This window comes from Onthophagus taurus, chromosome 11 (genome assembly GCF_036711975.1).
Source record: "Onthophagus taurus isolate NC chromosome 11, IU_Otau_3.0, whole genome shotgun sequence".
Taxonomy (NCBI): Eukaryota; Metazoa; Arthropoda; class Insecta; order Coleoptera; family Scarabaeidae; genus Onthophagus; species Onthophagus taurus.
Window position 1 is genome coordinate 25,052,041 of NC_091976.1, and position 23,516 is coordinate 25,075,556.

The 23,516-nt window shown below is 32.1% G+C and overlaps 5 protein-coding genes across 6 annotated transcripts; 1 reads left to right on the plus strand and 4 right to left on the minus strand.

Annotated features, from left to right (window-relative positions):
- Window positions 1–1,706: 1,706 nt before the first annotated feature.
- LOC111413123 (protein giant-like) lies at window positions 1,707–2,270 on the minus strand. Its single transcript, XM_023043985.2, is given in 1 exon segment — window positions 1,707–2,270. A coding segment is annotated over 1 exon segment (564 nt).
- A 9,658-nt stretch (window positions 2,271–11,928) lies between these two features.
- On the minus strand, window positions 11,929–17,784 carry LOC111413172 (technical knockout). Of its 2 annotated transcripts, XM_023044056.2 has the most exons (3): window positions 17,699–17,784; window positions 17,522–17,607; window positions 11,929–12,319 (listed from the first exon to the last, which is right to left on the minus strand). In XM_023044056.2, exons 2-3 carry the CDS (start codon window positions 17,595–17,597, stop codon window positions 11,976–11,978), a joined length of 420 nt encoding a protein of 139 aa, XP_022899824.1. In that variant the 5' UTR covers window positions 17,598–17,607; window positions 17,699–17,784; the 3' UTR covers window positions 11,929–11,975. The 2 variants fall into 2 exon arrangements, with proteins under 2 accessions (XP_022899824.1, XP_071056193.1); XM_071200092.1 differs by having other exon boundaries at window positions 17,522–17,774.
- Window positions 12,530–13,616, minus strand: LOC139431920 (transcription factor VBP-like). The gene has a single exon (XM_071200189.1). It carries the CDS (start codon window positions 13,203–13,205, stop codon window positions 12,567–12,569), a length of 639 nt encoding a protein of 212 aa, XP_071056290.1. The 5' UTR covers window positions 13,206–13,616; the 3' UTR covers window positions 12,530–12,566.
- A 317-nt stretch (window positions 17,785–18,101) lies between the features above and the next one.
- On the plus strand, window positions 18,102–18,702 carry LOC139431869 (uncharacterized). Its single transcript, XM_071200093.1, has 2 exons — window positions 18,102–18,161; window positions 18,255–18,702. Exons 1-2 carry the CDS (start codon window positions 18,141–18,143, stop codon window positions 18,645–18,647), a joined length of 414 nt encoding a protein of 137 aa, XP_071056194.1. The 5' UTR covers window positions 18,102–18,140; the 3' UTR covers window positions 18,648–18,702.
- Window positions 18,703–19,597: 895 nt separating this feature from the next.
- Window positions 19,598–20,168, minus strand: LOC111413208 (keratin-associated protein 19-5-like). Its single transcript, XM_023044103.2, has 2 exons — window positions 20,102–20,168; window positions 19,598–20,049 (listed from the first exon to the last, which is right to left on the minus strand). Exons 1-2 carry the CDS (start codon window positions 20,117–20,119, stop codon window positions 19,729–19,731), a joined length of 339 nt encoding a protein of 112 aa, XP_022899871.2. The 5' UTR covers window positions 20,120–20,168; the 3' UTR covers window positions 19,598–19,728.
- Between the last annotated feature and the right edge of the window lie 3,348 nt (window positions 20,169–23,516).

The following is a 23,516-nucleotide window of genomic DNA, read 5'->3' on the forward strand; positions in this document are numbered from 1 at the left end:
AACGTATATAACAACGTCACGATAAAATGGCGAAAAGGACACATCGGAATTAAAGGACATGATCATGCGGACAGGTTGGCGAAACGGGCGGCTAACAAGTCACCGATCTCCCCTGAACCGTTTGTACCACTAGCTGTTAATACAGCATCAAAACTGATAAACTCCATCTCCCACCGAGCTTTTTGCGATAGATGGGATGGGACAGCAGTAGGTGCCTTTGCTAAGAAAACTCTGCTCTACCCTGACCGGAAGACATCCACTCAGTTTCTGGGAAAATCGAAAAGTGACTTGAGGCTTCTCACCCACTTCCTGACCGGACACTGCAGGTTACGTAAGCACATGTTTTACATGAAGCTGGCGAATACACCCCTCTGTAGAGGGTGTGAAATGGAAGACGAGACGGTAAGTCATATTGTTTGTGACTGTCCAAACCTCGTGTACTTAAGGGAATCTATTTTCGGAGTACCATGGCTCCAAATTTCGGATATAAGGAACATACCTTTCTGTTCTATATTAACGTTCACGAAAAGATTGGGCTGGTTTTCTGACCCTTGAATGAACAGTAAATTGTGGGGACGTACAAAGGGTCCGCTGGGGCCTAAGTGCTGTGAGTAACTCACCCCCACGTGAAACTACATACATATACATGCCATCTGGATACTGGAACCAATTCCTATACTACAGTTCTTACCTCCATGGAACCTGCATTTATGTTTTCTATATTGAAACCAGTCATTCCATAATGACTTAGATGCAGTATCCATATACTGCATCTAATACGTAGATACTAGCATCTACACTATATACTGGAATCATCCGCTAGATACTGTATCTAATTACTATGTACACTCAATATAATTTCTAGGTACTGAAGTCAACCACTGCAGTCAGTAACTTTGTTACTTACACTCCAACATCTTTCAATAATCCTTGGCTAACATCTGGATACTGGAACCAATTCCTATACTGCAGTTCTTACCTCCATGGAAATTGCATTTATGTTTTCTATATTGAAACCATTCACTATGGATACTGCATCTGATAAGTAGATACTAGAATCTACTCTAAATACTGGAATTTACACTCAATATAATTTCTAGGTACTGAAGTCAACCTACATCTTTCAATAATCTTTGGCTCAGAGATGTGTTAATAATTTCTATAAATATATGTACTTCTATCTAATTTAGGTTACTTTTATCTACCAACTCTGCAAACACAAAGATATCAAAAAGCTTCCAAATGAATAATAAAATTTACCAGAAAAAGTAGAGAGACTAAGAGATTAATGATTTTATAAATTTTAGATACTCAACCCCGTAAAATCACCGTAAAACACCGTAAAATTTAAAACATTGACTTTGCTCATTAACGAAACATGATGAACGATGAAGAAAACTGTTAACGGTGTGGCATTTCTTTTCTAAATCTTCTTCGAAGGTAACAAGTTGCAAGTTTACGTTTAACTCTTTTGTTGTCAACTCTTCTTTAAGCCTTTCCTTCGTTTGCGAATACTGACCCTTTAACTACCTGTTTCCATTTTTCCTTTGTGCAAATAAACGGAGTAAATTTTAAATTTTATTTATTTAACTTTATTCTTAAAACCTAAAATTTTTCCTTAACGGTAATCACAATTTACGATAAGATATAAAAAAAATGTAAATTCAAAAACTTTTAAGCGATAATAAACATGCAAAAAGCATGCATCATCTAAAAAAAATTCCGAGATAATAATAAAGAAATAATTAACACTTTAATTTTAGTAATTCTTTCTTTAAATCGTTCACTTCGCAACTTAACTTCCAATTTTGTTGTTCTAAAAACGCACACCTAATCGCGATTTCATCTTCTTTGGCTCTTCGCGCGTCCCTCGATCTCTTCGCGGCTTCGTTATTTTTTCTCCGTTTTTCCAAATAAATTGGGTCGTCATCACCGGAACCGTTTTTGCTGTGATTATTTCGTTTCATGTTTTTATTGGTGTAGTTCATCTGTGCTTCGCCCATCATCCCCTTTCGAAATTCAACGTACTCTTGAGATGAATAAACACTTCCTAGGTAAATCGCCAAAGAGGACGCCGAAGTAATCGAAAATGAATCCTTTTTATACGCTTTAAACGGCCGTGTTAATTTTGATGATATAATTGATGGTGAGATATCGATTGTGGAAGATGATGGTTGTTGTAAAGATGATTCTTCGTTGATTGTTGCTTTATTTTTTGGGGTGTATTTGGAAATACTTAGATCTAAAATTGAGTCTTCGGGTTCTTTCATTTTTTTTAAATTTTGTGTTATGGTTAGGTTCGAGGTTCGAATTGAACTGTTCGTTACTTTTGATTGCGCATATTCAACTTGGAAGTGGGCTAATCTAAGTTGTGCTTTATGTACGTGCTAAATAGATTATCATTAAATTTTCCATATAAATCAGTTCAAATTTAGTTGTTGGTAATCAAGTGATTTTAAGAAAAAATTAATTAGTTAATCGAGTTAATTTTTTTTCTTAGAAATGTTATGTAAATCAATATCGCGTTTTCTTTGGGAATTTGCAACAAAATTTGTTTAAAAAAAAATAGGTAGCGAAATGTCGTTAACTAAAAAGTGGATCGTAAATTTTAAATTTTGGCTACCGCTTCCAAAAAACCCATATTATACGACCCTTAGTCATAAATCGACAGTAAACAGGTAGCCCGTAGACTGTTTTTTATGGTTTTATTGGGGCAATTGATTTCGCCAACAAGTTACCTTCTAAAAAAAATCGCACAATGTATAGTTTTTTTTTTCTCTTTTTAGAAGCAGTCATTATAAAGGGGCTCCGCTACCCTTGCGAAATATTTACGGTTTTACCTACTTTATTATCGAAGAAACCATTTACATCTTTGTTTCAGAGTGTACAATAAAAAAAAACTTTCGGCACGTGCTTTAACATTTCTTTAACAATGCAAAATGATTTTTGTTTTAGATCTGTTTCAAATCATTTTGTAATGGAATTATGCACCGAATCGGGGTTGTAATCGTTATAGAAACTGCGTGTAACTTTTCCATACCGCAAGAAGTCGTATGGAATCTACCATTAGCAACTATGTAGGTACTAGAATTATACGCTAGAATTCTGGAATCATTCATTGGATATTGTACTTAATTATTATATTTATATACTGTGTCTCTAGCATTTTGATACTGGAAGCAAGCAGTAAATATTAGTACTAATCACCGTGCAAACTTTATACAAGTTTTGCATAGTGAAACCAGGGTCCATAGATAATCAAGACTTTATTAATCTCTTAGTCTCTGGGCTTTTCTGTAAATTTTATTATAAATTATGATAGAAGTATATTTATTTATATTTATATTGAGTGTACTTAGTATCTTAGTATACAGTATCTAGTATCTATGATTCCAGTATTTAGGGTAGATTCTAGTATCTACTTATCAGATGCAGTATCCAAAGTGAATGGTTTCAATATAGAAAACATAAATGCAGGTTCTATGGAGGTAAGAACTGCAGTATAGAAATTGCTTCCAGTATCCAGAAGTTAAATACAGTATACATAGCATTTATGGAAGATTCCAGTCTAGTTAATGTTTCCAGTTGTTGTGTCTTTATTATCTATGGGCATTGGTTTTATTGTGCAAAACTTAGATAAAGTTTGCACGGTGATTAGTACTAACATTTACTGCTTGTTTCCAGTATCTAACTGCTAGACTAGTTTTCATAAACAACTATTCCAGGAATTTTTAATCTTTCATCTTTTTCCACATTTTTGTATTAACCGAAAATGTTAGTTTTATTTCAATATCATTTTTCTCCAAATTTTTCAAATACAACCCAACGACTGTTATATATCAATCGAAAGAGAAATCTTTGCAGTTTAATTAGAGATAAATCTTATTTCTTAGTTTTCAGAAACAACGGTTTCACGAATTTTTAAACTTTAATTTTTTTCGAAATTTTTGTATTAAGCGAAAATGTTAGTTTTATTTCAATATACTTTTTCTCAAAATTTTTCAAATACAACCCAACGACTGTTATATATCAATCGAAAGAGAAATCTTTGCACTTTAATTAGAGATAAATCTCATTTCTTAGTTATCATAAACAACTCTTCTAGGAATTTTTAAACTTTCATCTTTTTTGACATTTTTGTATTAACCGAAAATGTTAGTTTTGTTTCAATATTATTTTTCTCAAAATTTTTCAAATACAACCCAACGACTGTTATATATCAATTGAAAGAGAAATCTTTGCACTTTAATTAGAGATAAATCTCATTTCTTAGTTTTCAGAAACAACGATAACACGAATTTTTAAACTTCCATTATTTTCGACATTTTTGTATTAAGTGAAAATGTTAGTTTTATTTCAATATCATTTTTCTCAAAATTTTTCAAATACAACCCAACGACTGTTATATATCAATTGATAGAGAAATCTTTGCACTTTAATTAGAGATAAATCTCATTTCTTAGTTTTCAGAAACAACGCTACGAAAAATTTTTAAATTTTCTTCTTTTTCGAGGTTTTAGTATTAACCGTAAATGTTAGTTTTATTTCAATATCAATTTTCTCCAAATTTTTCAAATACAACCCAACGATTGTTATATATCAATCGAAAGAGAAATCTTTGAGCCTTAATTAAAGATTAATCTCATTTCTTAGTTTCCAGAAACAACGCTACCACGAATTTTTAAAGTTTCATTTTTTTCGAAATTTTTATATTAAGCGAAAATGTTAGTTTTATTTCAATATCATTTTTTTCCAAAATTTTTAAATACAACCCAACGATTGTTATATATCAATCAAAAGAGAAATCTTTGCACTTTAATTAGAGATAAATCTCATTTCTTAGTTTTCAGAAACAACGCAACGAAAAATTTTTAAATTTTCTTCTTTTTCGAGGTTTTTGTATTAACCGAAAATGTTAGTTTTATTTCAATATCAATTTTCTCCAAATTTTTCAAATATAACCCAACGACTGTTATATATCAATTGAAAGAGAAATCTTTGTACTTTAATTAGAGATAAATCTCATTTCTTAGTTTTCAGAAACAACGCTACGACAAATTTTTAAACTTTCATTATTTTCGACATTTTTGTCTTAAGCGAAAATGTTAGTTTTGTTTCAATATCATTTTTCTAAAAATTTTTTAAATATAACCCAACGATTGTTATATATCAATCGAAAGAGAAATCTTTGAGCCTTAATTAAAGATTAAACTCATTTCTTAGTTTTTAGAAACAACGATAACACGAATTTTTAAACTTCCATTATTTTCGACATTTTTGTATTAAGTGAAAATGTTAGTTTTATTTCAATATCATTTTTCTCCAAATTTTTTAAATACAACCCAACGACTGTTATATATCAATTGAAAGAGAAATCTTTGTACTTTAATTAGAGATAAATCTCATTTCTTAGTTTTCAGAAACAATGCTACGACAAATTTTTAAACTTTCATTATTTTCGACATTTTTGTATTAAGTGAAAATGTTAGTTTTATTTCAATATCATTTTTCTCCAAATTTTTTAAATACAACCCAACGATTGTTATATACCAATCGAAAGAGAAATCTTCGAACTTTAATTAGAGATAAATCTCATTTCTCAGTTTCCATAGCGATTACAACCCTGATTAAGTGCTTAATTTCAGTATACAATGATTGATTCCAGTATCTAGTGGATGATTCCAATATCTAATTCTTGGGTTTAGTATCAATTGGTGTCATTATTCAGAAGTTACATACAGTATGCATGGCAATTAGATCTAGTATATCTAGTATACAATGGATAATATCAGTATCTAGTTATTGGGGCTGGTTTTAGTATGCAAAAAATATGACAATTAGTTCTTACTTCATATTTGATTGTCTCCACCATTAATTTTTATACCGTTTTTTAAGGGCTACCATTGTCAAAATCGATCATGGATTTATACAGGTTTTTCCAGTAACTTTCGACTTCCAACAATCAAAGATCAAAAGTTTCCAGCCTCTTTGTACTTAAAGTTGTAACTTTGCCAATGTTATTCTTTTTGAACATTATCTATGTCTCATTATGTTTAATTTATTTACATGATTAATAAATAATAAATGAAAATCAATGAATGATTTTTTTCTCAGTACCATATAAAAATGCGATAAAGTTGAAAACACCACTTAAAAATAAAAAAGGTTGAAACAAAAAAAAATGGGTCAGCTTCTGGATTTACTTTTGGAAACTTCTTGGAAACCGACTAAAAAAGTAGAAAAAAAAGCATAAAAAAGTAATAAAATTTTATTATCGGCGACGAAAGTGCTTGCACTTTTTTTGCGACTTTATTTAACACAATTGAAAACCATCCCTCAGTAATAACTTAAGAAAAACGTTCGAGTCTATTTTTAGGAAACCGAAACAATAGGCGAAATCCTAAAAGTATTTACTAAAAGGATTGCAAAAAGAAAAGGGGGTGGTTTTTGTCAAGTTGTCTTCTTACGCAAATCCTCCATAGCAGGTAAACTAGCAGTCATCGACCACCAACATTTTTACTTACAAAAATAAAAATCATTTTTTTGATGAAATAACAAAAATAAATCCTTATCTAGTTAGAAATCTTTATGATTATTTTTTTTCTGGGTGGTCACCGCTATTTCTAGCTGTAAAATCCAGGATATAATAAAATACCCCAGTTTAACCCTTTCAAGGGCCAGGTGACACAAAATCTTAAAGGGTTCTTCCCACACACAACCCCACATAATGCGCGGTAAACAACCGCTACCGATTGTCCATTGGTTGCAGAAAGATTTTAAACGGTCCGTTGCCTTCTTATAAACGTCACGAAAAATCCTTCCGTTTACGACTCAATATAACAATTTTTGTAGGCGATCGAATTACAAGAAGACGACCACCGTTACGGTTCCAGAAATTTCCGAAATCTTTTCTGCAAACACCCCATATCTTATGGCGTGAACAAAGATTACTGATGAAATAAGTATGTAAAGAAGAAACAATAACAAGGAGATTATTTTGTTATTCAAGATTAGTAACAGTTATGTAAGGTTTAAGATGAACGAAACGGCGTGGATTTCACAGATTATTTACCAAAAAATTAAGGAACTTTTCTTTAAGGAGCTGTGACGAAAAAACTAACGGAAACGTTTTCTTTAGTCATTAAATTTTTTTCAATGGTGGTTGGTTTTCGTAATAATTAGAGGTTTCAAAAAATAATTTGTGGTGTTTTTATTAAAGCTTTACTGTATTGGTCAATTATTAGTCACCCTAAAACTCACGTCATCCCTTCTGATGACACAACCAACCCTTTTCCTCTTCCGCAAATCACACATTTCTGGGGAGGAAATATTCCCTATTGATCGCAAATAACAATAAAACTTAATGAATATTGAAGGGGTTTTTCGAAAGAATAAATTTCTAGGAAAGAAAAATTGCAAAAAACGTTATACGCAACAGTTTGGAACAATTTGCTTTTCAAGGAAACTCGTTGACAAATGGAGTAAGATTCTTTTACAAAAGAGTTAATGGTTTTCGGGAGCTTTTTGTCTCGAAAAGTCATTTATAACATTTACCACACCGCCGAAGATTCAAAAACAAATTTTTAGGATAAAAAAAAAATGTATTTGTTATAAAATTTAAAGAAATAAACAGTCCAGATGGTTTTTAAAACCGGACAATGAGACAACTGCCACCGGAAATATGAAAAGATGATAATCTCTCCCAAAAATTTTCGTTTATTAATGCTGATGGGTTTTTGCTGAAACTCACGTCAGAGACGAGGTTTTCGAATGGAAGTGACAGACTTGGACAATAGTCAAACGGAATAAGTGTAATCCCGAGATTATGATCTCGTCACAAAAACCGAAAACGACACAGAGACGTATTTAGCACCATTAAAAATGAAATCCCTATTATTTTTATTACGGTTATTTATGATTCTGTTGAGTTAATGTTACCATTTTAAATTAATGTTTTAAAAAAAGAATTTTGATTTAACTTAATATTTAGTGTTCAGTTAAAATTTTAGTTAAACTTTTAAATCCGACCCTGTTTTTACCCTTTTTAGTGGTAAAGGAGCAGGTGGTCCAGAATATGGACACTGTCCACGGTGACACATGAATAGAACTGACCACAATGGGTTGCTCATATCACGGTATATTGCATTTTTTTTAAAGTAAACCTCTAAAAACTTTCGTTCGTTTTTATCAACTTAAATTCGTTATTAATTTTAGTTGCGGAAATAGAAAAGCAAAAAATTTTTAAATTACTAAATCGGGGTCAAATCAAATAACGGGTATTGACCTATTTTGACCCTTTTTCAGTGTGCCAGGTGACAGATGCACTTTGGCGAGGGTGTTCCCACACAAACAATCCATAATGTGGGGCGAATGAAGACCACCGAATACATCCCTTGAGTTCCGTATTCCGTTGCTCTTTTATCCGCAATACAGTTTTGAACAGCTTTTGTATCATAGGGATCAAGGTCAAAGAAGGATATATAACGGGATGCAAGAAGGATTAGTGGAAAAGGGGAAAAATTGTAATGTAATAAGTTATGTTATAATAAAGAGTATTCTAAAAATTTTATAAATAACATAATTCGTTTATTATGTTATTATTATGTTATTATGTATTCTGTTTATTTTTGCAAGATTAACATTTGTTTATATCTTGTTGGCTTAATATAATGTCTGAAACAACACAATGGGAAGAATGGAAGCTCGACTAAATCATCTAAACAATATTTTTTGTAGGATGTGATGCAGTTCGTAAATAGTTTTCACGAAATTTAAAGCACATTTTTTGGGAAATTTGCTTATTAACACCGAATAAGATAGTATTTAAAACTTACTGAACCTAGATAACAACCATCTAAGGAATTAATTATCATAGAAAAGGATTAATGAATGAAATGGAGGGAGATCCAAACCTAAACTTTTTTAAGAGTATTCTTCTTTATACTTTTACTTAAAGTATATCATGAATAGAAGATTTACATTGCCAATACTGCAGATTGGAAACTATGTTGCAAAAAGCTGAAAAAACAGCGAATCTTTGATAAATTCTTCTGGTGATACATTATCAATCATGATGTCTGTTATTAGTATTAGTAGCAGCCTCTCTTCAACATACCAGCTTTATGGTAATAACTGTGTCGATTTTTTCGTGGTAAGCGAATACTAAGAAATATCGTTGTCAAAACATTTTTATTTTTACATCACTGATACTGAAGTTATCCTGGCGATAAAAATGGTTGTTCTGAAAGATCCTCATTTACCACTGATGCTGATATGGCACGAAATAGTATCAATGAAGATCTGGGAGAGTCACACCAAGAGATAGTAAATTAACAATAATGCGTTTAGTGCCAAAACAGGGATCACTTTCCTTGAGGCATAAACGATTTTAAGCCTGCAAGCTGATGTTAAAACAGCTATTCATAAAAATAGCCCAACCCTCAACAATTAGTTATCAACGAACAAACAGATAGAGTAAAATATCTGGGGATTCATTTGGATACAAGACTCACTTGGAAATATCATATCAACTTGAAGCTAAATAAAGCTTATGGGAGACTAGCTGAATTATATAGTATCATAAACAGGAAATTTTCCCTTAAACCTGAATGCACTATTCTAATTTACACCTCGTTAATTCGCCCAATGGTGATGTACGCCTGTGAAATATGGGGAATCAAATCGGAAAAAGTTGTGTGCACTACAAAATAAGATACTTAGAATAGCTGTGGAAGGCGAATGGTTTATCACAACCAAGCAACTACACAACGAATTGGGCTTTAAAACGATTCAAGAGTTTATTTCAACGAAAATCAAAAAGTTCCACGAATGATTACACATGTTCACATCAACAGAACTCTATAATTTGGGCGGAAGAAATATTCACAGGCGATTGCAACGGATATTATCCCAAGATCTATACTTATTGTAAATTATTTTTCCTGTAATCCAACCCAACCCAAGCCAACTCAACGCAACCCACAAGGTGGTTAGGAGAGCGAAGGCGAAATAAATAAAGATAACCCAAGCTATCCAAGCTGCACTAAATATATCAAAATTACATGGAAATTGCAACACCAAGAGGTGCTAAGAATTTTTTCATCAAACTTGACAGGAACGTTTCACTACTAAAATTAATAATGGGTCAGTTATAGGCTTTCCAACTTTTAGTAGCAACTGTTTATAAGATTATCGATTTCCTCTTGAGCCATTATATACAAGCAACTTGTAATTCGCAATGTAGGACTTGTAGAGTCTACGGAGGATGCAAAAAATTTGTCAATTCCCTTACTTACTGGAAAAATGAGTGTTCCAACCGTATGAAGAAATAAAAAAAAATATGAGGTTCTATCACTTTACCCTCATGTGGTTGGAGGTTCATATTGTCTGGGAGAAATGCTTACTCCCACAAGTTATAGCAACTCATATCATAATTTACCATACGTTGCCCATATTTTCGTCATCGTTACGGTCATCATGCATCTTAAAACAGAATCAGAATTCATCACTACTTTATGCCACTCTAGGATCGTGTAATTATCTCCACCAGACCAAACGTCGTTGTAGGTGGTGAATTCATAATATGAGACGAAATAGCATCAATGAAAATCTGGGGGAGGCACATCAAGAGATAGTAAATTAACAATATTGCGTTTTGTGCCAAAACAGGGATCACTCTCGTTTCTTAGTATACATTTTGAGGAATGCACGATTTTAAGCCTGCAAGTTTGCTGTTAAAACAGCTGTCATAAAAATAACCCAAGCTATCCAAGCTGCCCTAAATATATTAAGTGACATGAAAATCGTAACACCTCTTGGTGTTGCGAAGAATTTTTTCATCAAACTTGCCAGAAAACTTAATATTGCACTATCACTACAACTAATACAAGACCTAGAACTAGAATCATTCGGGTTTAGCCGTCTTGAGAGACGTGCGGCTAAAGCCGAATGTTTCTAGTTCTCGGTTTAGTGTTAGTTGTAGGTTTATACAAGCACTATTGTTAGAACTAACACAAGACTTAGAACTAGGTAGGTCTAGTGTTAGTTCTAGTTTTAGTCCAATAAAAATATGCAACATAGTAATATCTTATGTTAACTAACGCTACCTACCATTGTCACTTGAACTAACATTAGACCTAGAACTAGAAGCATTCAGACATGTTGCATTTTATGTGGGACAAAGTAAATAGGTATGCGAAATATATTTTTGTATATTGCATTTTAAGTAAAATTTACTGTATATTTTTCAAAATGTAAATTAAAAGAAAAAATACGTTATAAGGACAGGTGGTAGTAGTTTTCTCGAAAACCTTCAAACCATCATCTCCCAGAAGTTACCCAAAAATTATACTGGTAACCCGTTATATCCGCGAAAGAATGGAACGAAACTAGGCCCACATTATATACAGTTATTAGGCCGAACAAACGACAGAGACATCAATCACGACAAAGCTTTAACACAAAGCTTCGTCTTCGAGGGACTCTTGGGAAAAGTAAACCACGACAGTCGACAGAAAAAGGCTTAACAATAACTCTCATATTTGTATGGATGTATGACAAGTGACATATTTGAACGAAACTGCGTACTCTTTTTTGCAACAAAACTTTAAAAGAAAACTTTAAAATGTGTCGATGTTCTTTTAAAAGTAATAATTCGATTGCGATCAATCTTGATTTTTGAGATGTATTTTGATATGAAACTTTCTTTTCCAAGTAAAACACGCAATTTTACTTAAAAATCGTCTGACAATGAATAGAAAGGGGGTGAAATATCTTCTCTTAGCTTTCTCCTTTCTTTTTAAACGGAATTAGGTGAATGTCATCGTGTTGAGAAAGAAAAAAAACGGTTCCTTTTTTTTGTTGTTGATGCCCAGGTTGTCACCAGAAAAGGGTCATAAATTAGAAGAGGATTTTTTTAAAAGATGCCACGCGTTTTGAAATTTTTATTCAATTTAAACTACTTCTTAAAAACACAGTTATAATTTTCTTGGTATTACATGTCCTAAATCATATTTTCCCCTAACACACTTTAATTTAACCCCGGGGCAATCTTGAACTCTTCCAACTTGACACAGGACGATGTTGTGTTCTTGTAAAGTGTGTCCAATTCCGGGAATATAAGCAACCATTTCTTTCCCATTCGTTAATCGAACGAGGACGCATTTCCGGTTCGCCGAATTCGGTTTTTTCGGCTTTTTGATTAAAGTTTTTAAAATGATTCCTTTCATAAAAGGATTACCATCCAATGGGTTTTTTGAGGGACGATCTTTCATTCTCGGTCCCGATTTTAACATTTTTCTTAACGAAGACATTGTTCGCTCTGAAAATAAACAAATTACGCAAATAACGAGTTATTACTTAATTGAAATATAAATAAAACGTTTATTGTGTTTTAATGGGATTCAAATTAGGTTTTTAGTTAAAGAATTTTGATGTTAACTTTAAGTTGACGTAATATTTTTGAGTTCTTTCAAGGTTAAAGAAATCGGAATTAAAATAAAACTTTCATATATTTATTTAAAATAATCTATTTACAATATTTTATTATACATCAAAATTTACACTTTTTATCTTAGTTTGTTTAAATTATTTAATTCGTAGAAATAAACTTGTTTCAATTGATCTAATCTTTCGTTTTGCTGCGAAACCAAAAATTTTTTTTCCTCAATTTTACCCCGAATGTTCTGTAAAACAACGTTGTCTTGGTCAATTAACGTTTTTAGCTTGATTAATTCTGCTTCTAAGAACGCGACGCGTATCGTTAGCTCATCTTCGCGTAATTTTCGCGCATCCCTCGATCTTTTTGCGGCTAAATTATTTTTTTCTCTTTTTTCTCGATAAAGTGGGTCCTCGTTTTGTTTCCAATGATTCGTTCGGCGCATATTTTGATTCGATGAGGTTCTCGGGCGTAATTTAGCCAAACTAACAGATCGAAATTTTTGATATTTTTCTTCCATCGTTTCAGCATCATCTTCAGCCACATTTAATGGTAACATACTCATAATCGATAACGGATTTCTTTGGTACGCTTTAAATGGTCTTACTTCAATCGAATTTGAATCTAAATTAGTAATTTCTTGATTGTCGGGTTTTGTTTCGGTTTTTTCGACGGGTTCTGGAGTGGTTTCTTTTTTTCTTGATAAATCCAAAGGGATATCTTGGGATTCATTTTTAACTTGTACTAATTCACCACCGTAAAAATACATTTTGTCTTTAATCGTTTGCAATGTTGCAATGAAAGGTCAGTTTACGACTGACCTTGGTAAAGATGTTTTGGCAATTTTACCGATGTTTTGACCAGGTTTTTGGGTAGAGAGAGAAAGAGGGTGGTGTCTCATCGGTCATTTCTTCGACCAATCGTTGACAATAACTCCTCCCACTATTTTTAGACTATTTCCTGTTATAATGGTGATAGGGATGGTGAGACTTTTTGGTATAACAACAAAAATAATAATTTAAAATAAATCACATTTCAATCAATTTGGTATGAAGTCTATAATTAAATTGATATGGTATACATTCAACTTTCTTGCGTATTTATAAGGTACAAAGAGAGTGTGCAGAACATTTTAACTGCCTATTTCTCTATTTTCTGGACAAAGGAACATTCTTATTATTCCTATTCTTATGAGGAAAAATTAATGTGTAACAAAAGTTAGGACGAACAACAAGGGGACAGAAACATCCAAGTTTACGTAAAAAATGGAAACAGATATAAACTTTTTTTTTGTCAAGCCTTATGTTTGGACTTTACTTCGCAGATATAGAGAATTAGCTCTGTGCCCATCTCTTGAGCGGTCGTCTATACATGCATATTCTGGCAAATCACCTCTCATCCATTCTTTCATGCTCCTTTCTCCATTTCACTACATCTTGTATGTTACATCTCTCTCTGATAAAGGTGCTGGTCTGCCTATCACGCAGTGTCATATTCAACATAGATCTTACTCTTTCATCTCCATCATCCTCATCCTCTGTTTAGTCTTCTTTGTTTCTGCTATCGTCTCGGTACCATATGTTAGTATGGGTCGTACCATGGCTTTATATATTTTCCTTTTCTACTAGTGGTTCGCACGAGACCAACCAGACGAGATTTTCATAAAGTCTTGTCTCGTCGATGAACTACTAAGTCTTATATCAAGTCTCGTTTCTCGTACGAGAGTCTCATAAAAGTATCGAAATCTCGTCATGCATAATCTTATTGTTTCACTGCAATGAGGAATTCTTCAATACTTGCTATAACGTAAGAGTCGGAAGAAAGAATTACAGCCCTCAACCCTGTCGGTCGCAAATGATTTTGTTTTTCACCCAATCGTTTAGGCATAACAAACATCGCGCAGATTTATTATTAAGGCGATTTCGATGTTTTCTTATAGTTAATGCAGCACGTGAGAATAATCTTTCCGCCGGGACTGAAGTAGCCGGTATGCTTAAGAGATCTCGTGTCATTAAACTTAAAATAGGAAATTCAGAAGCCTGAATTTTCCACCATTATAATATATCTGTGTCTGTATTACACCGAGGTATAGAATAATATTTTTGAAGCTCCTGCATCCATTCTCCTTCGAAAGGCGTAGGATTTGGATTTACTGCATACCAAAATCAATTACAAAATCCGACTTTTCTACTCTAGAATCTTCTCGTTCCTCCAATGCCGCCGCTACTTTCGAATGTTGGCCTTCTGATTAATGGAAATAGGCTTTGTATACATAATATAACGTATTTGTATCTTCAAACTTCTATCTTATGCCGCGAATCGAGAATTAAAACTGCAGCATAAATCTGCTTTAATGTTTTGTTTCTCGCAGCCTGAAAACTAACAATAAGCTGCTCTTCGACAGCGTTTCAATGTACCTTTCGGTCCCATGCAAATATTTTGCTCTCAATATGATTTATTAGTATATTAATACATACAACCACCATAGGTAATTTGACGTACTTCATTCCTCCGAGTTTCTTGGAAAGTATTTGAAAGTTGACTAGTAATTTATGCACTTCTTCTAGCAATATCCATTCCTTGCCCTCAAGAGAATCATTTAAATCAACAACATTTTGACACAATGCACTAAGTCCATGTACCTACCTTCAAGAGGTACTTTCAACATTACTGGAATTTCAGCGTGTAGATACGAAAATATTTACAGAAATATTGCAAATATTATTTGCAGAAATACTTACCAGCGAGACTCTCGTACGAGACGCAAGACCTCATGCACGAGACCATGCGAGACTCTCGTACGCACCACTATTTTCTACGCATGTATTTGTTCCGCCATATAGTGTCCTTTAGACAGTCTGCCACTTGTGTCGCTGTTGTAACTTGTGCTTCCTTACATAGCTCTCGATAGCTTGTAATTTCTACACCTAGATATTTAACATGCGTAACTTCTTCTATTATAGAGTCTTGAACTTGTAGTTAATAATAATAATAATAAACCATTTATTGATATTCAATTACAAAATCAAGCTAAGTTTGCGTCTTGGTTCTTTGGATATTACCATACATTTTGTTTTCTCCGTTGATATTTATATATTGTAACTTTCCTACACATAGACTAAATTTGGTAACCCGCGCAGCAGAGAGAAATCAATATTCCTTGATGAGAAAGTATCGACACTATAGCATTAAAAGAAAATAATGATAATGAATGTACTGATTGTGACATAAGGTCTTTAAAAGGTTCAACCTCGGAATCCTGCTTGATTTATGTATTAGGACTGCCTCTCTTGCGGGTTCCAAAAACTGTTTGGTGCAAAATGTGCTTTGGGACTTCCTCGTCATCCATCCTTTCTAGATGTCCGAGCCAACCTTAACCTATTGATTTTGATTATGAATGTACTGTTTGTGACTGTTGTGATTTGATTAGAAAAGTACCACAAGAATTATCTTTGATCGCCGTGGACCTATGGGTAGAAAATCGATTGGCTGAACCTAACAAGGTCGAAGATCAGGGGTTGGAGACAACAAGCGCGGGATGAACAAGGTTGGAAGGAACTGTTGAAAGATCCAACGAGCTTTAGAGCTATAATGATTAATAACTGCCTTGTATTGAGTCATTTCACGTATAATATCGTCAAAAAAAAGTGTTTATGATAAAATATTCAGAGATTCCTAGATGCAATCAAATAGTCTTGGTCCTTAAAAGGTTTTTGAAGAGCTCATCATCATCATTGGCACCACAACCCCTGGTGGATCTTGACCTGTTCTAGGATCAGCTTCCACTCTCTTGTATCTCGTGCGTTAGCCTTCCCGGTTCTAACTCCCAGCATTTTTACACCTTCTTCCACCTGGTCTTTATATCTACTTCTAGGTCTGCCTCTCTTGCCGGTTCCAAAAACTGTTTGGTGCAAAATTAGCTTTGGGACTTCCCCGTCATCCATCCTTTCTAGATGGCCGAACCAACCTTAACCTATTGATTTTGATTATGAATGTACTGATTGTGACATACCAGAACATTTGGAATTAATCAAACTGCAAACGTTGAGATGGATTAGAAAAGTACCACAAGAATTATCTTTGATCGCAGCGCCGTGGATCTATGAATAGAAAATCGATTGGCTGAACCTAAGATGGTCGAAGATCAGGGGTTGGAAACAACACGCGAGGTTGGAAGGAACCACCTTAACCTATTGATTTTGATGGATTGTACAATATTCGGTTCTTCATAGAGCCGATACAACTAAAAAATGTAACGCGTTCTTTGAAGAGCTCTTGCTGATACTAATATTAGAAGGTCTTATTTAGGAGCTTCAGCATTGATCTTCATCATCCTCTAAAATGATCTTTGTCTTAATTTGGTTTTACACCATGCTAATTAATTATCGTAACCCACGTGACCTGTGTAATATTGGCTGCATATCTCAATATGTAGTGGTAGCTTCGATAATTTTAAATTTGTTGTGATTGTCGTACGCTTTGCGAGTTTCCGTATTTTCTTTGTTCTTTAACCGTTTTAGCTTCCTTTATATTTTTCGAAACAGTTCTTTACTATCGTTGTTTCTAGCGGTTGCTTTATGCGGTAAGTCAATAAACAAATCAAAATAACCACTACTTTACAATCTGTGATATTGGTTGCATACTTTGGGTACGATAATTAATTAACACACTGTATCTTTGTACTATTCTTCTCTCTTATTACTTAATTCTGCTCCGCTAGATTCCCTGGAAATTAATCCCATCTTTTTGGGATCCACTAAGTTCGTTTTTGTACAATCTTAATTTGTATAAACTTAATTTTTATGTTATACATCAATATCTTTTCGGGTATCCACATATAGGCAACTCATTTAACACATAATTTTTTTTAATTAAATTAAACTTTATTTTAGATTAAAAACTTTTATTATTACTTAAACTACCGTTATTTCACGATCATAATTTATATCTAAAAAACATAATAAATTGCATTTATTTAAATTTTTGCGATATTAACCCTTTTGAATCCCATTTGACATTTCATATAAAATCGTAAAAATTATTTAAAAAATTAAACTTAAATTAAGAACAAAAAACAGTACTCACCTTGAATATCCATAAAGTTATTTGTAACCAAATTAATCGGCTGAATTTTATTGACTAAACCCCTCAACATGTTCATCCTCAAATCTCTTTAGAAATACAAATGAGTTTATATAACTAATAATGTGTTTGCTTCTTTAAACTTAAACAAATACTCTCATTAAACTCATTAATTATTACCTTTAACTCAAAATATATCTTTTAAGAAAGAAAATAATATAAAATTTGTTAGGTTATGTTCACTTTGACATAAAATGAATGTACATAACTTAACTTAAAGAATTGTACGTGTAATTTAGGTTGCCTATATAGAGGTTGATTTGAAAATTTGTTAAGAATAAAAAAATTTTTTATTATAAAAATGTGAATAAACGTTTAAGCAAGAAATAATAATTATTATAATAATGTTACATAATAAGATAATAATTATTTTTTGCATAGACAAATTATGAATTGTTTTTAAAATGCTTTGACATAAAAATATCTTTACAACTACTAATTAGAAAGTATTCAGGTCAAAAAAACCAGATAGATGTTTAATAAAACCTCAAAATATAAACACAAACTCGTTCGAACTGCTCAAGAACGCGAGCGTCGAAAGTGACATAGTTCCCGAGACGAGATGCGTGTATCTTTTTGCAAGGTATTACATATAATTGGCTTATTATAATCTAAGATGCTAATTTGCAAGATTTCCAAACCGATTTTCAAGTAGCATTTTTGTTTCGTTTTACAGTTCGTTTTATTACTGGTAATCGTTTATTTGAACCGAGTTGTTGGTTTAGAACACGGACACGCTTCTCTTGAAGAGGTCTACCACACCTTTCACGACGTCCCAGTTTTAAAGATAAAAAAATCTGTCACAAAAATACATCACGGGGGCGGTAATAATTTTAGGGACGAATGGATTCCGGGCCACGTAGAACATCACGCTTTTATTCCCGGTCATGTTCATCACGTTTTGATTCCGACTGCTGGAGTTTTAGTGACGACGCAGCACCATTCGCATCCGGATAGTCACGTTAATGTTTTTAAGAGTCATATTGGAGGGTTTGGAGTTGGATTGGATAATGGGGGGCATGGTGCAGGGCATGGATTTCATGTTTGGACTGCTTATAGTTTAAGATAGATTTGTTATTGTGATTAATAAGAATACATTATTAATATGGATACGATTCGATCAATTTTGGTTTATTTTAATTTTCTACTTGGTTGTACGCTTTACATATGACGCGTTATGTGAAAGTTATCGAAGGAATTTTTTTAATATTATTCATCACGTCGTTATCTTTTGTGGAGTACAAGATTTCTTTTCTCGTGTGTATGTATTAGCTGCGATAAAATTTTACGAAATGGCGCGAGCGTAAAAATTCAATATCGTAGTGAAATGCATCGCACGTTAATTTTAAAAAGAGGAAATACTCCGTTGGAGCAATGCACTCGAGAGAAGGAGGATCTGAAGCGTAACACATCCACATTCTGCGCTACGTTGCGCACCTCTACACGGAATAATACCTCGTCTTTTTCCTCTTTCAATATCGTTCATTTAATCCGGAATAAAAATTTTCTTTTGATCCCAAAAGAATAAAACGAAAGCGACGTTAAAAAATGAGCAAAATAAATTTTGAAACTTTCTTCTTGCTCGCTTTTATGTTAACCGCTTCTTGAATCGTATCCAGAGTTAAAACTCTCTTCGGGGTGTGGTCACCGCCGTGACCCAAGAAAACACGTTACGCAATGGAAAAAATTAGTGAAAAGCGAAATCGCCGACAATGGCACATGGATTTTGCTCTGATTGAAGCAATTAGAAAGTTTGTTCACAAACACAATTTGTGCTAAATGGATATTACCGTCAACGGAAAAGTTCAAAACAAAAAAAAATAGCAAAGTGTACTACATCATTGCGACTTTTACACTAAAGCTAAAAATTATGGGCTATAAAAAAATTCATACTGAGGTCCTTTTATGGCCGAGAGTAAAAACCTGTGTTCACCGAAAATTGCTCGTAATTATATTTACGTTAGAACGCAAAAGGGTGAAAGCGAAATGGTTAAGATTAGTGTTTAATAAAAGATAACGTTTATTAGAAGAAAAATGTATTGTTCCGAAAATTATTGCTTTTTAAGACTAAAATGTATAAAAATTGAAAATAAAATGTTTTAAACTTAATATTTACAGTACCATATACATAACCGAAATTTCTTTTTGATTTAGTACCATCCATGACCATATACATAACCCAAACCATGTCCTAATCCAAAACTCGAATAAGAATACGATGGATAATAATAACCGTGTCCGAAACCACCTCCGTAATATTTTGAATAATACGGAGAATGATATCCGTAAGAATATGGGTATCCATAACCAAACCCATAACCTCCATATCCCCCATATCCTCCATAACCTCCATATCCACCATACCCCCCATAACCACCATATAAAAGACCACGCTTAGCGATCTTTTTATCTTGGATTAATTCTTCATCCTCAGCAAAAATCACCAAAACGAAACAAAACAGCAACAAACCCTACACGAATTTTGAATTAATTTAATTTAAATTAAATGATTTAAAATCTTACCAAAAATGTTTTGTACATCTTGAACACTTAGGGTTATTTTTCAACTTAGAAATAGCTTCTAAAGTATTCAATTTAAACTCAACACTTATATACATATTACGTTTGAAGGTAAAACATCCCTTCCTCTTATTGCGACATAGTTTAAGGTTAAAAGGAAGCAACAAGGGGGCCATTGTCTACAAAACTTTGCGTGTCTAGGAGTAATTTTTTTAATCATTGTCATAAGGCCGGGGTATGAAATTGAGTCAAAGTGCGTATTTGTTGCAATATTTGCGGTGACCAGAAATTGACCTTAACCCGACGGGTCATTAAGTATGGATAGAAAAAGTTTTAAAAGAGGTAAAGAGGTGAGTTTTAATTATTAATAATCTTTAAATCGTTATATCCCAGTGATTCTATTAATTATAAGAGAGTTATTGCCCTAAAAAAAAATTACAAATACATTTATTTATTTGTGCAGGTTGGATTGGTGATTTTTTAATTATAAACTTAAAACAATCACTTCTTTATCGTTATATCATGATATTATGCTAAATACTAGGTTAATAAGCCTCTTTGTTTTCGTTATAAACAAGAATGTCATTGACTTGAGGTCGTTTTTAATTGGTGTTGTTGTTAACATATCTTTATGTTTTTTTTTCTTATTTATTCTCATTATAATTTTATTTAAGAAAAACAAATTACGGACCTGTTTTCTGAATTTTTTCATTAAAAAAAGGATACTTTAGTTAATAATTCCACAAGGATCCCTCAAGAAATGAATATTATAACGAATTTTGAATAAAAATTGTAACCTCGAAAATTTCATTAAAATTTCAAAAATTTATTTCTCAAAAACTAAAAGTGATTTTTCAAAACGGTTTGGTTCATTGGAAAAAGGACACTTTAATTAATAATTTGAGAAAATTTCATGCTCATATTCCCAGAAATGAATTTTATACGAATTTTTAAAACTTAATCGGCGAAGATTAGAAAATTCGATAAAATTGTCGATCATTTCAAAAATTTATTTCTCAATAACCAAAAACGATTTTTCAAAACGGCCTTTTTCATTAAAAAGAGGATGCTTTAATTAATAATTGGTGATACTTTAACAAGGATCCTTCAAGAAATTAATTTTATAACGAATTTTAAAAATTATCGATTAAAATTTCAAAAACTTGTTTCTCAAAAACTAAAAGTGATTTTTCAAAACGGTTTGGTTTGTTGGAAAGAAGACACTTTTATTAATAATTTGAAAAAATTTTATACTCATACTCCAAAAAATGGGTTTTATACAAATTTAAGAAACAAATTCGATTTTAAGGATGTTTTTAAATTTTTAATGATTAAGTTTAAAAATGGATGGAAACTCGGTTTTTTGGAAAATTATTTTGAAACTCTCACCGTTTATTAATTAAAGCGTTCCCTTCTTAGAAATCAAGTCCGTTTTGAAAAATCTCTATTCGTTTTTGAGATATTAATTTTTAAATCCAATTCGACTATGAAAATATTTTTAAATTGTTATTGATTAAATTTAAAAATGGGTGGAAAATCGGTTTTTTGGAAAATTATATTGAAACTCTCACCGTTTATTAATTAAAGCGTTGCCTTTTTAGAAATCAAGCCCGTTTTGAAAAATCTCTATCCGTTTTTGAGATATTAATTCTTATATCCAATTCGATTTTGAGGAAATTTTTAAATGATTGTTGATCAAGTTTAAAAATGTGTGGAAAATCGGTCTTTTGGAAAATTGTTTTAAAACTCTCACTGTTTATTAACTAACTCATCCCCTTTTTAGAAATAAAGTCCGTTTTGAAAAGTCTCCTTTCGTTTTTGAAATATTAATTCTTAAGTCTAATTCGGTTTTGAGAATTTTTAAATTGTTTGTTTGGAAAATTATTTTGAAACTCTCACCGTTTATTAACTAAAGCATCCCATTTTTAGAAATCAAGTCCGTTTTGAAAAATCTCTTTTCGTTTTTGAGATATTAATTCTTAAATATAATTCGATTTTAAGGGTGTTTTTACATTTTTATCGATTCAGTTTAATAATTTGTGAAAAATCGTTTCTTTGGAAAATTAGTATCAACTTTTGACCGTTTATTAATTAAAGCGTCCCCTTTTCAGTAGTCAAGTCCATTTTGAAAAATCTCTTATCGTTTTTGAGATATTAATTGTTAAATCCAAATCGATTTTGAGAATTTTTAAATTGTTATTGATTAAGTTTAAAAATTTGTGGAAAATCGATTTTTTGGAAAATTATTATGAAACTCTCACCGTTTATTAATTAAAGCATCCCCTTTTTAGAAATCACGTCCGTTTTGAAAAGTCTCTTTTCGTTTTTGAAATATTAATTGTTAAATCCAATTCGATTTTGAGGATATTTTTAAAGTGTTATGGATTAAGTTTAAAACTGGGTGGAAAATCGGTTTTTTGGAAAATTATTTTGAAACTCTCACCGTTTATAAATTAAAGCGTTCCCTTTTTAGAAATCAAATCCGTTTTGAAAAATCTCTATTCGTTTTTGAGATATTCGTCTTTTAATTTAATTCGATTTAAAGGATATTTTGAAATTTATATGGATTAAGTTTAAAAATGTGTGGAAAATCGGTTCTTTGGAAAATTGTTTTAAAACTCTCATCGTATATTAATTAAAGCATCCCCTTTTTAGAAATCAAGTCCGTTTTGAAAAATCTCTTTTCGTTTTTGAGATATTAATTCTTAAATATAATTCGATTTTAAGGGTGTTTTTACATTTTTATCGATTCAGTTTAATAATTTGTGAAAAATCGTTTTTTCGGAAAATTAGTATCAACTTTTGACCGTTTATTAATTAAAGCATCCCCTTTTCAGTAGTCAAGTCCATTTTGAAAAATCTCTTTTCGTTTTTGAGATATTAATTTTCTAATGAATTTATAACGAGTTTATCAATAAACATTGATTTTGTCTATGAACACTAACATTTATATTTAAATGTGTTACATCCGCTGTCCGTTCTAACGAATTCCGTTATATTGAGATTTTACTGAATCCCAAAAGAGAGTATGCTCTACATTCCTAATATGATATTCTTTTATCGAGACGAAAGCGACATCGCCTTTTTAAAGAAAGTCAATTTCTTTTTGAACCCAACAAAAAAATCGTGTTAATATATATTAATAGTCTCTAAAACAAAGTGGAAGGTGAAGTTGAAAATCCTTTTACATTATTTTTTTATAGCATTTGAGACCGGAAACGTTCATTTTCAGAAAAAAGACTTTCTTGGTAACTTGAACTTTCAGCTGGAGTTCAGTTTTCGAAGTGAAAGAGAAGAGGTGATTAGCTCAAACCCATTAAGGTCCTACCAATTTATTTGCGGTGAAGGTAACGGACCAATATAAAAGGGTTAACCAACGACGGACATTCAACTTTCATCCTATCGTTGTGGAAAACAA